At 45.7% G+C, this 17325-nt stretch overlaps 1 protein-coding gene across 2 annotated transcripts in view; it reads right to left on the minus strand.

The window, feature by feature from the left end:
• The window catches only part of DGAT2 (diacylglycerol O-acyltransferase 2), a 36215-nt gene extending 23553 nt beyond the window's left edge, over positions 1–12662 (minus strand). The window contains exons 1-2 of one of the 2 annotated variants that reach the window (XM_032796796.2): positions 12443–12662; positions 7054–7104 (exon numbers count right to left, since the gene is read on the minus strand). In XM_032796796.2, coding sequence (XP_032652687.1) covers positions 7054–7104; positions 12443–12485 — 94 coding nt within the window. In that variant the 5' untranslated portion in view covers positions 12486–12662. The remainder of the gene's footprint in view (positions 1–7053; positions 7105–12442) is intronic. The other variant, XM_032796797.2, reaches the window with a different exon arrangement.
• Positions 12663–17325: the final 4663 nt, after the last annotated feature.

Here is a 17325-nt window from a genome sequence, read left to right on the forward strand (position 1 = left end):
CCAAGTCCAATAACATGGAGCTTACAATCAAAAACCTCGTAATAAACATTGAAATGCCAAGTGTCTTTTCAGCCTCCCTAGTACTTTGAAGTTTAAATTACAAGCCAGTGATGGTCACACTGCAAGGTGTAATACATCTAGCCGTTTGCCCCAGGAACCTTTCCATCCCGACTGCCAATTGCTGGGACACTGAGGCCAAAGGCAACTTGCTCAGTTTACAATTTGTGAAAAAAACTAATTTGTAATCTTATGCTAGATCAAGCCATTGGGAACTATTCTTAAAGAGACACTGCCAGCTTCATGTTTGCAAACAGGCCAATAAAGCAAACCACGAAAAGCAAACAATTGCACTACAATAATCACTAGCAGACACTTCCAGATTTTTTGCACATAAAGTTATTTCCAAGTAGATTTTTGACTCTAAGCAGACAGCTGGAAAGTTACACCTTTACAGATCCATCAAGATGGAAATTCCAAGTGTAAAGGAATTTGGCTTCTGGTTAACCATTCACAACAAGCTTTTAAAGTGTATACTATGCTATTGGTCAGCGTCCAAATCTTTTGCTTGCAGGAAGTACCAATAGGTCTACAAAGCACTGACCAGGAGTGTAAAAGCTACAGAAGTCAGTGACAGATTACTGGTCTAGTGTGAACTTAGGGAAGAGTTCTACACTACAGCAAGATGCGCATGCTTTAACCAAACATCAAGTCCTGATTAGTTTAAGATAAATGGTGGCATGCACAAGTGACAAGAAATATACTGCTAACTACTTCATAGCAGATTTAAACTAAGGCTAGCTGCTCATGGCTTGCCAAGCAACCTCTAGACTGAAGGAACACACTTGCAGGTGCTAGCTTGAATATGATTTCTATAAAAAAATGTCCTGTTTGTTTCAATAGAAGCTTGAGATGTAACCTTACAATTAGTTTGATTTAAGCCACAAGTGCTATATGCCAATGTTAGCTAGAAGCCAGTGTTAATGCACAAGTCCAAGAACAAGCATCTTTAAGTTTTCCTCTTAAATGAGCCATGTAATGTTATGTGAAGTCAGATTCCATAAGAGGTGAGAAGTGTGTTTGATGACACTGAACTATTCCATAGGGAGAACTAGTATGAGAGTTAGTATTAGATAGGTAGCTTTCCTCCTATGGCAGGTCACTGGCCTGAATTTAGCTTAAAATGGCCATAAGGCAGACAAGCACTGACAGCTTGTGAGAGGAGCCTCCATTCAGTTCCTTAAGGACACATTAGTTCAGTCTATACTAATTGGTCCCCTTGCTGGCAGTCTCAGCAGAGGCATTAAGGACTGAATGAGTATTAAGGCACAGAGGAACAGCACAGGGAAGGCCATGGGGATGAAGTCTAGTGTAGACTTCAGACCCCTGTGAAAGTAGAATGAATTATATTGTAAAAATAAGAATGGATTAAAGAAATGTGTATGTACCTTTAAGCAGAAATAAGAAATGTTGAAATACAGGTGCCAGGAAAAGAAACATTAGGCATAAACAAGGGTGCTAATGGCAAAACATTATCAGAAGATTGGTAATAGTAAGGAAATAAGGTAAGTTTTAAACTTATCAAATTCTGCTTCCTTTGTTATCTTGTTAAGTACTCGCCCTTTTATTTGTATAAATACAATAGTTTGTATCTTGCATGGTGCTCACATTATCTGGGTGTTATTAGCAGAGCGCTGTGCTAATAAAACAGAGTGGTCTGACAAACTGAGTCTTGAGTCTAACTTTGACACCCTCATTATCCAAAACCTGTGGGGATGTCCCAGTTTACTGGGAGCTGTGTCTAGAAAGACATGTGGGGTGGGACAGAACTCAAAACAAGTGTCATTGTCAGGGCAATAGGTATATGACTTTGTAACATCACATATTTACTGTCTAGGACACACCTCAGCTACACAAGCCGCTCCCCACACAAGGCACCTGTCTCACATAGTACTGGGAGGCCACTGAACCCTCAAGGCTCTTCCTCCTCCCCGCTCTGCAGCTGTCACTGGGGGGACAGGATCTCTGCAGGCATCAGGAGCAAGGAAACGAAGCCCCTTGCTCAGTTATGGAGCATGTGCTCTAGTGTCACAGGGGCTGTGAAGATGCCACTAAGGAGTCAATGGCACTTCCCAGGGACTGAGGGAGTCCTAATTGGGTCTCTTTTCCCTCCCCAGCCCAAATTAAGTAGGCATCTGTAGCTCCTCCCATTATTTGTTACAGCAGTACCCAGGTTCCAGTCAGGACCCCACTGCAGTAGGTGGTGTGCAAATAGTGGAACAGAGGCTACCACAGGTCACCCAGCAGGTCAGTAATTGAGCTAGGAATAGACTCCCAGTTCAGTGCACTGTCCACTGGAGCACCTTACCTCTGGATGGTCCACCCAGCAAATCCTCTTCAGCCCACATGACTGAGGGTGACACTGCTTTGTAGGGCAAAGAATCACCCCACCTACCTCCTTTTGAGGTCATTACTAGACAAATCAGAGGGAATCCTTGTGCTGGAATGTGACCAATCTAGTGTGAGCATGCAGATCTTCTACAAGTTACAGTAAACATACTGCCATCTGTCACACTGGAGCGGGCTCCCCAGCACTTACAATTCACATGCAAATACTGTCAGATGTAGGTCCAAATTCGGAGGACAAAAGTCACAAGTAGTTAACCAGAGACATTGCAAGCATACTAGACAGGACATTAGAGGCAGCATAAGAGAAGGGAAGCAAGCTTTGCCTGTTCTGAAGTGCACTATTTAGAGTGATGTGATGTTTGTAGTAGTTAGGTTTCATTGAGAAGTTAATGAATTTGAAGTAGTTTCCAGTACAAAACTGGACCCCAAATCGAACAGAACATGGCAGGGTTTTAGAACTGCATTTTTACATTCTCTCCCTGTTGTTGCTGTCGAAGACTCTCAGCTTCTCCTTGTTTTGAGAAGCTTGCTGGTGCATTTGATGAAGATGTGTGTAAAGCTGTGGGGGGGAGGGATAGCTCAGTGGTTTGAGCACTGGCCTGCTAAACCCAGGGTTGTGAGCTCAATCCTTGAGGAGGCCATTTAGACTAGAGCTTAGATGCAAGACATTCATCTCACTGTGATGCTAAAAATACCAAACCCCAGAAGAAAGTTAACATAAGGAATATCTGCAAGTTTATCAGCTTGAAGGGAATTCCATTAAGCCTGCCTAGCAACCTGTCCTCCCAAGAAGAGGGGCAACTTTCCTAACTGTGGATAGACAGGTGTTTGAGGGGACACATCCAAAATAAGAACAGCCTTGTCTGAAAAGGAGGCTGAACAGCACAGATTAGCATCTGCTGAATTGTAACTGAAGTCTAAAAGAATTCAATGAATTGCAGGCTTTTAGAAGTCAGGCAGAGTGGATGAGACTATGCAGATTTAGGATTACAGTACATAAAATTAAGGGAAGGCTCTTCCTTTGGAAGCAGTCACCTAAAACAGCTAGCTTGACTAGCACGGCTTCTCAGGACCACTTTTGTTTTAGCTTGCTAAAGAGACCAAGGCAGCAAAATTATTTAACTTCTTAACCTTGTAAGATAATTGGGAAAAAAGGCAGGGGGGTCTTGATAAGTAAAATGAATTTTGGAATTGCAAGCCAGGCTACTCCACTGCCCTCTGCAGTGGCCATATCATGTCAGGATATTTTGTTGAATCCTTTAAACCAAAGGCATCTTCAAGTCTGAAAAGAGAAGGATTCTACACCTGCAAATAATGAAGGTCCCGGCATTAGGGTATATCTTATACCAGTGGTCCCCAACGCAGTCCCCACAGGTGCCATGGCACCCATCAGGACATCTATGTGCACCTACGTACTGGCTGGCAGACAAGCATCTGCTGAAATGCTGCCGAAAAGCAGTAGCATCAAGAGATGTCACTGCTGAAATGCAAAATCAGCAGTATTTTGGTGGCGACGCCTCTTGACATTGCCGCTTCTCGGTAGCATTTTGGCAGATGCTTGTCCGCCAGCCACGGTCCTTGGTCGCTCATTGTCTGGCACCCACCACCCAGAAGAGGTTGAAGACCACTGCCTTATACCATCCAGCAAGGTCCACCAGGAGCGTGGCTGTTGGTAAATCCAGATCTAGGAGAACTCCTACTGTTATAGTTGTGCAAAAGCTAAACTGCCTTAGTGTAAGCCTTAACAGAAGGCCTGCAAGGTACAGCTAGAATAGCTCCTCTGCAATAATCAGAGTGGTACACACCAATCTTGTCCAGCATCCTGCCTCCAAAAGTGCTGGAGGAGACCTAGCCTACAGCCAGTTGTACAATACCTTACCCTGTGGGACAGTTCCCCTCCTGGAGACAGCCAGCAATTAGTTTATACCAGAAGCATGAAAAAACTAATCCTTTTAATTTTGTCTTAGTATATACTTGCAGGTGCTGCTATTCAGAGGTATGTTTAATTACCTTGAGTAAGTCTCTACACTCTCCATTCTTGGAGTGGGTCCCTATCCTCTTTCTCTGAACCAAGCACCTGTTTAATCCTGTTAGACTTGTTCTTCAGCATTTCCTGGATGCTATAAACAGATGGGCTATTTACTGTAGTGACAATCCCTAATATTGGTTATTGCTGATTAGCAATATGCTACCACCCACACACCCATGCTTGAAACTGCACTATACATCATGTATGTGCAGATTTGATGCTTCAGTGAAGTGATACATACTCCAGAGCAAATGCACAGCTATGAAAAGCTATTTATCAGAAGAAGATTTAACAGGTCGCTAAATGTTTGGTTTTCAGAAAGTGACTCAGTTACAAACATTAATCCAACAAAATAAAAACCTATTATGAATTGTTTACTAGAAGTAATTCAGAGAGCTTTTCAAGAGCTATTACTCTGAAGCAGAACTGTAAACTCAAGTTTGTGCTGAATGCTTACCCAGCTTTTTGGCATGGAACGTTTTAGATTACTTATTTAGAATTCTGACTTAGTCCTTTCCAGTCCATCAGTGTGGGACAGAATGATGTCTTCTGGGATGCTGCAGTTCATGCCAAGACTTCTTGGTAGTATTAGGTTTGTTAGAGATCCCAGAGGAGGTTAGAGAATTTGTAAAGGTGAATTACAATATACCTCCAAGTTGGCTACTCTGCACAGCTTATGGACTGGTGGCATTAACTGTAAGTCTTCCTTGTCCTCTGCTCACAGGGAATCTCCAAACAACTGCAAGGAGTTTGCAAGGAGTCTCCTCCCCCGACCCAAGTACTAGAGGTCATAAATTACATGACTAACAGATGACAAATTTTGACTTGATCAGAAGGACTGGTCATAGATCAGCCATAAGTGTTATATTTTAAGCTACTAGTGTATAGTCTCAATACACTTCCGCTAGAACTTAAGAAGACAGACACCTCCATGTCCCCAGCATCCCCTTTCCATTTCTGGAAGAAAATGAGACTGGTTCTATTTAAACACCCATGATTAGCCCATTTATGAGGGGAAGCAAAGAAGACATGGACTGACCTGGTCTTTGATAGCCATTTACATTAATCTCTTCCCTGGGTCCAAAGTTTAATCCTGCAAAAATAGGAGCTTCCATCTTCTACTGAAGACAGTTAGTAACTGTTCTTTGGTCCCATTCGCTATCTGCTCCATTTTGGAATGTTTACTGGCTGCAGTTATGGCCACCCATTCCAGAACACTGTTCCAGGAACGGGACTACAGACAGCACAATCTCCCATCCAATAATACGGAGCACATTCTTAGCAATCATGCCAAGCAGGCAGAGCTCTTTGAGGCAACAGGATCAGGACACTGAACTACACCACTGCCCATGGCCAAGTGCAGGAACAATTGAATCACTTCTCTACATCACCTAGCACTTTGGAAATTACCTGGGCAACAAGAGGGCTTCAGCATTTTTACTGAGGGCACAAAACTTAGGTGCATCTGCCTTGCTTTATCTCTGGCCAAAAACAGCCAAAAGTTTTGCAGAAAAAGCATCAGGCACCTCTGCTTGCAGTCAAGGAGCCATACTACCTCCAAAATCCCCTCCAGGGCTTGTCAACTTGAAGAATAATTAGAGAAGAACAGATTCCCTTCAGGCTTCAATATGTACGCAGTAGATGATTCTCTGTGAAGCTCACATGAGGCTCAAAGATCCCTCACCCCCATGACAATAAATCAGAAGGACTAAGGAGAGCACCACCAGTTCAGTGATTCATAGGTACTTATGGATAGATTTTTACACACCATTTTTCCACGCCATTCTCCTCTGGCAAGTTTCATGAGATTGGCTATTCTAATTCAGCCTGAGCTTGAAGAGCAGTTATACAGCCTCTGATCCTGTGTGGCCAGTTGCCCATTTCTAAGCATCTGAAAGATAGCCTTTCAGCAGGATTATGAACTGGATTCCATCAGGATTAGACTGGACTACAGTCTACAACTGGCATAGCCTTCATATGGAATTCCCTTGGTGAGAAGGATCTAAAGAGCTTTCGAGAGTAGATATGTTGCAATATTGCCTCAAGTACAGCATGCTGCTCAGACCTGGAAACAGACTGATAGATCTTAGGGCTAGTCTACACTACGGGGTAAAATCGATTTTAGATACGCAATTTCAGCTACGTGAATAACGTAGCTGAAGTTGAATATCTAAAATCAATTTACTCCCCTGTCCTCACCGCACAGGATTGATGTCCGTGGCTCGCCATGTCAATTCCAGAACTCCGTTGGGGTTGGAGGAGTTCTGGAATCGATATAAGTGCGCTCAGGGATCGATATATCCCGTCTAGATTAGACGCGATATATCGATCCCCGAGCAATCTATTTTAACGCGCCGATACGGCGCGTAGTCTAGACGTGGCCTTAGATTTCCTGAATAGTAGCATCCTGTAAAGACGCAGATACTGAGGAGAGTAGTGATGGGGAGTTACTACTGTCTGCCTCCACTTAAAGGAATAAGGACAGCCACAAAGGAACTCCAGTAGCATTACTGATTGTTTGAGGGGAACGGGTAAAAGTCTCAGATGATCTAGGATACGGACTTGGTTGTGCCTTTTTGCCAGGCTTCATCACTCCCCTCTTCAGTCAGATCACTCACCTATTCTGGTTCCTACTACAGCCTCTTCCCATTCGCACTTGGTACCTGAAACTACAAGCAGAACAGCTGTTGATCCTTAAGCCTTGTCCTATAGTGACTTTTGAGCCACCAGTGCAAACTCTAGTGAAGACGCTATTTACAATAGTGCATTTTCATTTGTACTAGTGCAGGGGTTCTCAAACTGGGGGTCAGGACCTCTTGGGGGTCACAAAGTTATTACATGGGGGGTCACGAGCTGTCAGCCCCCACCGCAAACCCTGCTTTGCATCCAACATTGATAATGGTGCTAAATATATTAGCAAGTAGTTTTAATTTATAAGGGCGGGGGATCACACTGAGAGGTTTGTTATGTGAAAGGGGTCACCAGCACAAAAGTTTGAGAACTACAGTACTAGTGAATCTTATCCTGGTGCTGAACCTGAGTAAACTGCACTAGTGTAAATACCTGTAAGTCATTTACACTGGTGCCCTTACAGAACAGGCTGCCCCAAGCAGAATTTATACCCAAAATAAGGGAGAGGAGCCAGAGACTCCGCAAAACAAAAAACTGCTAGATTTATGCAGATCACAGCTATTTTACAGGTTTCAGTTTTAGCTCTGAACAGTGCTAAAAGCCAGAGCATTACTATAGGAAGAAAGGGCTGCTGGAAGGAACAGTAGTAACCAGGGCCAGATTAGCCTGTAGTGCCTGGTGGCAAATGTCCAGGGCCTGGATCCAGAATGAAACCTTGCCCAGGCCAACTAAGCTTTGCTAGGCATTGCACAAACACCTAGTGAGAGTTCTTGCCCTTATGAGGCTACAATCTAGATTGACAAAGTCAGGGGATAAGAGGGAACCAGAGGCAGACAGGTGAAGTGATTTGCCCAGTGTCATAGCAGATCAGTGGCAAAACTGGGGAATATAATACAGAACTTCTGACCTCAGTGCACTTTCCACCAAGTCACACTGCCTCTAAATTCCCTGCCAGGTGAATCCCACCATACAGTTTCTGTAAAGAGACAAAACTCATTCCAGTGGTACAAGAGGAATCACAAGGTTCCACAGCTTCTCTGGGTGAGGTCCTTTTTATTTTACAGACAGGCTTTTCACACACACACACACACACACACACACACACTTTTGCTGCCCTAAGGGGGAGGGGGAAAACCACTCAGACTGTTGCCTGAACTGCCAAAGCAAAAAAAGCCACCCGGACTGTGCTGCCCCAAGAATGGACGGAATGCCGCCCCTTAGCATGTGCCGCCCCAGGCACATACTTCCTCTGCTGGTACCTGAAGCCAGCCCTGCGAATCAGTCACTTCTGACAAATTACAGAGCTGTGAACAGCTTGCAAGCCTAGAAAGTGGTGACATTTAATTAACTTGCACCATGAAGGAAGCTGCACTTACCAAGGCAATACCCTCCTTCCAAGGTGAAGGAGTGACGCTTGTAGAAGAATGAGGTGTACTTATGCCCAAATAAATTTGTTAGTCTCTAAGGTGGCACAAGCTTTTGTGGGTTAAAACCAGACAGTCTCTATGCAAAAGAATAAATGGACACAAATCAGATGTCAAGAATTATAACATTCAAAAACCAATCAGAGAATACTTCAGCCTCCATGGTCACTCAGTTACAGATCTAAAAGTGACAATACTCAGAAAAAACCACCTTCAAAAACAGACTCCAATGAGAAACTGTGGAATTGGAATTAATTTGCAAACTGGACACCATTAAGTTAGGCTTGAATAAAGACTGGGAGTGGATGGATCATTACACAAAGTAAAACTATTTCCTCATGCTAATACCCCCCCACACACACACTGCTACACCTTCTTGTCAATGGTTGGAAATGGACCATCCTGATTATCACTACAAAAGTTTTTTTCCTGCTGGTAACAGCCCACCTTAATTGATTAGTCTCATTATAGCTGATATGGCAACACCCTTTTTTTCATATTCTCTGTGTGTGTGTGTATGTATATATATATACACACACACACAGAATATGAAAAAAAGGGTGTTGCCATACCAGCTATAATGGCATGCAGATATCTATATATCTCTCTATCTTCCTACCATATTTTCCACTGCATGCATCCAATGAAGTGGATTTTAACCCACAAAAGCTTATGCCCAAATAAATGTGTTAGTCTCTAAGGTGCCACAAGTCATCCTTATTGTTTTTGCTGATACAGACTAACATGGCTACCACTCTGAAACTTGAAGAAAATTTGAAAATGCATCAGTGCAGGCCTGAAGGGAAACAGACCTGCATGGAGAATTAAGGCAGCTTTCCATCTCTACATCAGATTATTTTGAGTTAAGGCCAACTACACTGTACATAAACCACAGGCCACTTTAAAAACTGCACATGCCCTAAATACATTAACATATTGGCTCAGAATGGGCCTCACAAAGGAGGTGCCATTGTGGTCTATCAGGTCAGTGCTACATATTTGATGCCTTCCATGAATGATTTAATCTTTTCTTAACAGAGTAAGTTAAGTACAAAAGTGGAGTATTGCAGTTTACACTGCACTGTCAGCTCATGTCACAGGCTCTCATCTCCAAATGGCACCTAGAAAAAAAAACTCTGCTTTTGTCAGTTTAGCACAATTTTGGTTTTATTTATTAAGGGCCAGTAGTGTTCTAAGTGCTGACCAGGACAGCAAAATACACAGTTGCTTTTCCAAGTTCCTACAATCAGAACTACTCACACAGAGCCCTGTATAGGTGCGGACATCTCCTGATTCCATACTGGAGTAACCCACACACCTCCTGAGTGTGGTGTTCTGTACCCTCTAGTGGCACTGAGACCACTTAGAATGAATGAGTCTGCAACAGTCTTAGCTAAGAGCCATGGGGCTTTTAGCTCATGCTGTAGAGGCTCATGCATTTAGCTCCAGAGATCTCAGATTCAATCCCACCCATGGATGAGCAGGGACTGTCGGTGTTACACAGGCATCCACATCAAAGCTATTTGCAGGATTGGAGACCAAAGGAAACATGGAAGACCAGAAATCCAGAGGCAAGGACAACAGTGGAGGGAGTGCATCTGCAATAGAAGTCAGAGAGTAGGTCGTCCCCCACTCCCCAGCTCTGCCTGTTGGCAAACCCTGCCTGGACAGATCACTTTACCTCAGGGCCACTATTTCCTTTCCCACCCTTTGTCCAATGTCTACTCAGTTCTTCAGAGCAGGAGGCGTCTCAACAGGTACATGTACAACACAATGGGGTCTCCAGGCCCCACTGTGTTACAGATCATCAAGTGTGGGTGATTTTTAAAGTTTCAGTTTATCAAAGTTATATAAAACTGTACCTGTGTGTAAGCCCTGCACCACTGCTAAAAGGCCAGTAAACCTGTTTCTCTAAAGGGCAGAGAACAGGCTCTGAAGCGTAAACATTTGCACTTGCTAAGCTTATTGCTGCTGTACCTTCAGAGGCCTTGTTTACTGACACCCAAGGCAGTGGCAACACAAGCTTCCTCACATTACCTCAGGGTTGAGGTCATTGGACAGGCAAAGGTTTGACCCTCCCTAGATAGGGTGTTCAGTGTTTATAAAGCAGATAGTTTGTCAAGCTGGAAGTCTCCTTCAGGGCAGTCTCCTCACCACAGCTGAGAACCACCAACCCCATTTCACTACAGAAATGGGAGGGGAGTTTTGTATTGGTGGGTAGAGGTGAAAGGAAGTCTTAGCCACTAACTCATGCTGCCCTGGATAAAAGCCTATTTTTACACTTAATCTTTAAGATGTTTTGAGGAGATGGACATCAGTCACTGCTTTCCAGCTTCTTCCTACTGCCATGAGTATAGGAAAAGTAGCATTTAAGAAACTAAATTAAGTTTTCACAGCTAGTTTCCAATGAAATGGTCATTTGCAGCCACAAGGCTGATAAAAGCTATTACATTCCTCTTCCCCTCACACACAAAAACCCAGGTGTTAAGAAAATCAGACCCTCAGGGGCTCTGTGTCAGGAACACATCAAACCCAGAAAGACACTTGTGACAGGCTTTGAGGCAGCAGAGCCTGACAAACCCTGCAGCTTTTCCAAGGCTATGTCTACACTACAGGATAAATTCGAATTAGCTTAAACCGATTTTATAAAACAGATATTATAAAGTCCATTGTACGCATCTACACTAGGCATATTAATTCGGTGGTGTGCGTCCATGGTCCGAGGCTAGCGTCGATTTCTGGAGCTGTGCACTGTGGGTAGCTACTGTAAAATAATGAGGCCAATAATGTCTATTTGCGTCCAAACTAACCCTAATCCGATATAGTAATATCGATTTTAGCGTTACGCCTCTCGTTTTGTAGTACAGAAATCAATTTAAAGAGCCCTTTAAATCGATATAAAGAGCAGTGTAGTGTGGACAGGTGCAGCGTTAAATCGATTTAACGCTGCTAAAATCGGTTTAACAGCGTAGTGTAGACCAGGCCCAAGGCTCACTGAAGAGTAGATACCACACACACAGGCCTCTGTGGAAGCCTCCTAAAGCTACAAACAAGGTATTTTTCCTTTCCTTAAGACAGTGGCTCTCAACCTTTCCAGACTACTGTGCCCCTTTCAGGAGTCTGCTTTGTCTTGTGTGTCCCTAAGTTTCACCTCACTTAAAAACCTACTTGCTTACAAAATCAGACATAAAAAACACGGAAGTGTCACAGCCACACAGTTCCTCAAAAATGGCCAACTTGATCATTGGGTCTGTATGAAATTTCAGTGCGTGCTGACTTCGCTAGTGCTTTTTATGTAGCTTGTTGTAAAATTAGGCAAGTATCTAGAGGAGTTGGGTGTTCCCCCTGAAAGACCTCTGTGTACCCCCAGGGGTACCGCATATCCCAGGTTGAGAACCACCACCTTAAGATACTGCCACACTGGTCCTGGGGAGAGGGAGATAGAGCTGTATGTTGTGAAGCTACATCTGCCAAGGCTCTGGCTCCAACAGCCCTCCCCACGTGAAAAGCCAATCAGCCCTCACACACCTGCCACAGAGTCATGCTACAAACACCCCTGCAGCAGGCATGTTCTTCAGTCACATAATCAACAGGCAGGAAAGAAACCCCCAACGCAGCGCAGGCGGATGGGTGGGGGCAAGGGGTGCGGAATGCCTAATGGAGCGGGCTGGCCGCTCCTGACTTCGCACCGCTCACCTGCTCATGGTGCAAAACACCCCTCAGCTCCCCCCACCCCAGCCCCTTGCACCCAGACTGCAGCTCGGTGCCTGCAGAAGAAGCACCACGCCGGCCCCCTTTCCCCCATGTAAAGCCTAGGGGAATGGGACACCCAGGAGCTGAGACGGCCCCGGGAGGAAGGCGCTGGGTCGGCTGCGAAGAGGCTCGCCCGCGGCCGGTCCATATAGAGGCATATGGCCCTGCGGGGCTCGGCCGCTGGGAAGGCTGCGGTTACCTCGCAAGACGCCCGAGTAGGCGGCGATGATGGTCTTCATCATGGCTCAGCATCGGCTCCCCCCGGGCAGGTCCATAACGCGCCCCGCTGGGGTCGGGGCGTCTGTGGGAGGCAGAGCCCAGCACCGCCCGCAGCCCGACCCACCCAGCGCCCCGCACAGCCCGGCGGGCCGCGCCGCACTCCTTTATATCGGCCGGCCTGGGGCGGGGGCGGGGGGTGCGCGCAGGCGCCCTCCCTGCCTCTCCCTGGGGATTGTGATGCAGCTGCCTGCCAGCGATGTGTGTGTGTGTGTGTGTGTGTGTGTGTGAGCTGGAGGGAGGGGGAGTTAGCTCCAGAGGGAACTTTCTGAAAATAGATATTTTGATAAAAGATGTTGCAAAAAAGCCCGTGTCTTGCAAGCGGGGGGCGGGGGGGCTGATTTCAGTGGCAATATCTTGCAAGCGAAAGGAAATGCACTTGCACCCCCGCCCCCCGTGGAAGGTGCGTGGAGCCGGCGAAATGGCTGTGGACGGCCCTTGGTGCCACCCGAATCGCAGGCAACTTTCACGGAGTTCCCCTTCCCTCTGCTGCCCGCGCCCCGGGGACTGGCCCAAATGCAGGGACTGGGCAGAAGGAGTCGGACGAGTGGGTTTCCTTCCTGCCCCTGCTGCTGACTCGTTGCGTGGCCCCAGTTGTGCAGAGCGAACTGTATAGATCCAACAGCACCGGTGTGACTTTGCACTAGCTGCTCATTGTGCCTTGGTTTAATTTACTATGTAATGGGGAGAACAGCACCTGACTGGTGTGAGAGCTGTGCGGTATTATTTATCGTTTATATTAGTACTGCAATGTCACAGGAGCTCTAGTGCTGGGCCAGGAACCTATTGTGCCTGGCGCTGTATAATGTGTTATGTAAAGGGCTGTCAGAGCCTTGGGAGAACAGGATTACAGAAGCCTCCAGACTACTGAGTCCCTATCATTTTCCACAAGAAGCTGTTGGATGAAAAAATACATGCCAGATAGTAAATATTTTGCTACTGTTGCACATACTTTTTTCTCCTCTGATCCGTACAAAGTCTGTGTTTAAGAAAATATTACTCTGAAATCCTTTATGGATGCTGTACAATTTTAATGTAAGATGCAGTATCTATTTATGCTTTTCAATTTCTTGCTTTTCTCTGGGTGTGCGCTAATTTAGTGTTAGAGCTCAAAGTGCTCTTTAGACATTAGAAGACCTAAGTTATCATCCCAGCTCTCTAGGGTTGGATCCTTCACTGGCATTAAGTTCTCTTTGGGCAACTTGGGCAAGTCACTGAGGGCCAGATTTTAAAAGGTGTTAATTATAGTGGGAGTTGGGACAGGTCCTTAGGGTCTGATCCTGCACTGAAAGGGGAGTTTTGCTATTGACTTTAGAGGGAGCAGGTTCAGGCCCTTCACTCAGTCTCTGTAATTTGGGAATAATATTTATCCAACTTTGTGAAGCAATTTGAGATCTAATGTTAGTGCTGAATGTTGCTATTATTTTTCTGTGCCCCCCACACTTCCAGCATGGGCTGCAGCAATGCTAGCTTCCTCAAGCCACTTCAACCCTCACCTAGTGGCAGCTACCTTTAGGGGTGAGCCGGAGTTCTATTCTTGCCCATGCAATCATAGCATCCCTATAGGCAGGAGGGCAAGCTGAAACAATAACTTTTTGGCATGGGGACACCCATCTGTTAGGATCTGGAGTGAGACCAACAACTCATTTCACAATAAGGTGACCAGACAGTCAACAGATGGTTACAACTTTTGGTCGCTACCAGCCTGGGCTGGACTTGAATCTGTGACCTAGAGGTGAAGGCTTTGGATTTCCCATAAGCAATCCCCTGAGCCATTACTGTATAAACCATTTGGTGCCAAAAAGGCATTTGAACTGTCCTGTCTGCAGTCCCAATATTCTGTTGTAATATGTACCAAAAGGGAATATTGCAACAGTCTGTCTGGAAGCTCTGTCTTGCCCAGCAATTCCTGGGTGTAAACTGCAGGGATGTATCCTGGATGGAAAAATCCATAGTTACAGTATACTTAAATATTGTCTTATAGGAAAGAGGGTGGACAAGGAGTATGGATTCCTGCACCAAGCAGTGCTATGGTAAGTTCTATGGCTTGTGTTATATAGGACGTCAAACAAAACGATCATGATGGTCCTTTCTGGCCTTGGAATCTATGATCAGGTATCTATGAACATCCATTGCCATATGTTTGGTGCTGACTGAGATCACACCTGTGTGTTTTCGCCCATGCTGCTCCCAAGCTCTTTATAAACATCTGCAAAACTAACTCTGTCTCGTCCTTCAAATCTTTCCTTAAAACTCCTGTTTGCCATGATGCCTAAAAAAACTTGATAACAGTTAGGCCACTGGTATTCTCACAGCCTATCAGTCTAACCAGGGCCAGCGCAACCCATGAGGCGACCTAGGTGGTCGCCTAGGGCACTGACTTTTGTGGGGCTGCAACCGTGGTGGCTGAACATCCGGCCACCGCAGTCGGCAGCGATATTTTGGGGGCGGGACCTTCCACCACCTCTGTCGAGGGCGCCATTTTGGGGGTGAGACCTTCCACCACCTAGGGTGCCAAAAAGGCTGCTGGCGCTCCTGAGGCTAACCATGCTGTTCCTTGTATTCACCCCATCAGTTTTTTGTCTGTATCCATTTGTGATGTCTTGTCTTGTAGTTAGATTGTAATTTCTTTGGAGCAGGGACTGTCTTTTTGTTCTATGTTAGCACAATGGGGACCTGGTCCATAACTAGGGCTCCTAGCTGCTACAGCAGGGGTGGGCAAACTACAGCCCACGGGCCACATTCAGCCCACAGGACCGTTCTGTCTGTCCCCCCGCAGCCTCAGCTTGCTCGCTCTGCCACCGGCGCAATGCTATGGGCGGCGGGGCTGTGAGCTCCTGGGGCAGTGCAGCTGCAGAGCCCGGCCTGACCTGGTCTCTGTGCTGTGTGGTGGCGGGGAGGGGGGCAGTCAGGAAGGAGGGGGGGTTGGATGGGGCAGCAGGGGGCAGTCAGGGGCAGGGGTTCTGGGGGAGGTCAGGGGACAGGGAGCAGGGGTGTGTGGATGGGGCGGGGGGTCTTGTGGGGGAGGGGGCAGAGAGGAGGTGGGGGCTGGGCCATGACCCCTTCCCCTAACCCACCCATCATACAATTTACGAAACCTGATGTAGCCCGCGGGCCAAAAAGTTTGCCCACCCCTGTGCTACAGTGATACAAATAATTGTAATGGATAGAGGTGTGGAGTTCCAGGGCTAACTTTATCAGTTTCTCTCACTGCACCCCATTAATCATGTGAGTATAGTTTTCCATCCTTGTTTATTTGCAGAAACAGTTTGGGTCACTTAAAATTAAGAATCTGCAACCACAAGCCAGATACCTAGATTGTCAGGTGACAGTAAGTGGGGGGCCTAAATAACAGCACCCCCCAAAATCCACCTGTCATTATTTGCACCCACATTTTGCAGTTGCAAAATGTGAGACCAGCTTTTGAAAATTTGGCCTCAGATCTAGTCTGGCTCTGCTAAATCCTAGCCTGTAAGCTTTGTGGGGACTGTTGTAATAGACCAGGCTATAGGTAGTCAGCCCTGGTGGGCAGACCAGGAGTCAGAAACCAGAGTCAGGGGGTCAGAGCCAGAGTCAAACCACTAGCTAGAGGTGAGATGTACAAGCGGGGATCTGTAACAACAACAGAAGTCAGGTGGGAAAACAGTGTCCAATGTAGCAGCAAGACCAAGATTCAGACAACTTTCTGTCCCTCCTTCTGGTTTAAATAGTGAGTCTGAGCCAGAGGGGCTAGACATCTCCTCCAATCAGGAGTTTTGTGGGTGGTATGTATGGTAAGCGAGGGTCCAGCAAGCTACTGGGCAGTTGCTATGCTGTGAGGCCTGCCTGAGGACCATGGACTCGGGTTAGAGATCGGTGATCGTTCAGACATGGTCTGCTTTGTGTAGATTGTCTGTACACTGCCTATGTACAATAGGACCCTGATTCTGTAGGGACTTTTAAGTGCTGTTGCAATAGCAATAATGAATAACAGCAATGTCAAAGTATACTTGAATAATACAGCATGGGAAAGAAGTTGATTGTAACCCAGATTCTGCCTCCCTTACTTGCATTAAGTAGTACCTTGTTCTGTAAGTTGTCCCATTCATGGAGCAATGTATGACTCAACATGAGTATGGGTGGCAGAATCGGATCCTAGATTTTTCTTTCTGTGATCTCTTCCGCCCCCCGCATCCACCTCCAATAACCCATCCACCGCTGCTCACTTGTGAAATGTTCTTGTCAATTACAGGAGGATGGGTTGGTGGGTTTTTATTTTTATTTTATTTTTAAAAACTGTGCTACTTTATGCTAACATTCTTGCTTTGGCACAGAGATAACATAACCTGAATCTCCAGCAGAGTCTTCCTCAAACAATGCCATTCTTTCAAATAACATACTATTAGTTCACTTGAGCCTGTGGGAGAACAGGTTTTGAACAGATTGTAATGGATAGCGGGCAATCTGTGGGGTTTGTGCACCAAAATCATTTACAGTAGTAGCAGAAATCTTAAGGCAGCATTTTTGTGTTTTTCATAAGCAGCAGGACCTGAAACACAATGGGCAACAACAATGCACCTTTGTGCAGTGACATTTTTTAATGCATGCACTGAATTTTTAGGAATATTCCTATTGAATATTAAATAAATGCCCCCAGAGCTCTTGGTCATTTCACCAAAAAGCAGCTTTCTTTTCCAGTAACATTCAGTGACTTTGAAAATCTTTGAAAGGCACCTGTATACAGCAGTTTATGAGTCAGCAACAAGTTTAAAGCAGTTCTGTGGGGCTATCTCACAATACAGTATAATAAAGCCAGGTTTTCAAAGT

Source organism: Chelonoidis abingdonii, chromosome 1 (assembly GCF_003597395.2).
Source record: "Chelonoidis abingdonii isolate Lonesome George chromosome 1, CheloAbing_2.0, whole genome shotgun sequence".
NCBI classification, from domain to species: domain Eukaryota; kingdom Metazoa; phylum Chordata; order Testudines; family Testudinidae; genus Chelonoidis; species Chelonoidis abingdonii.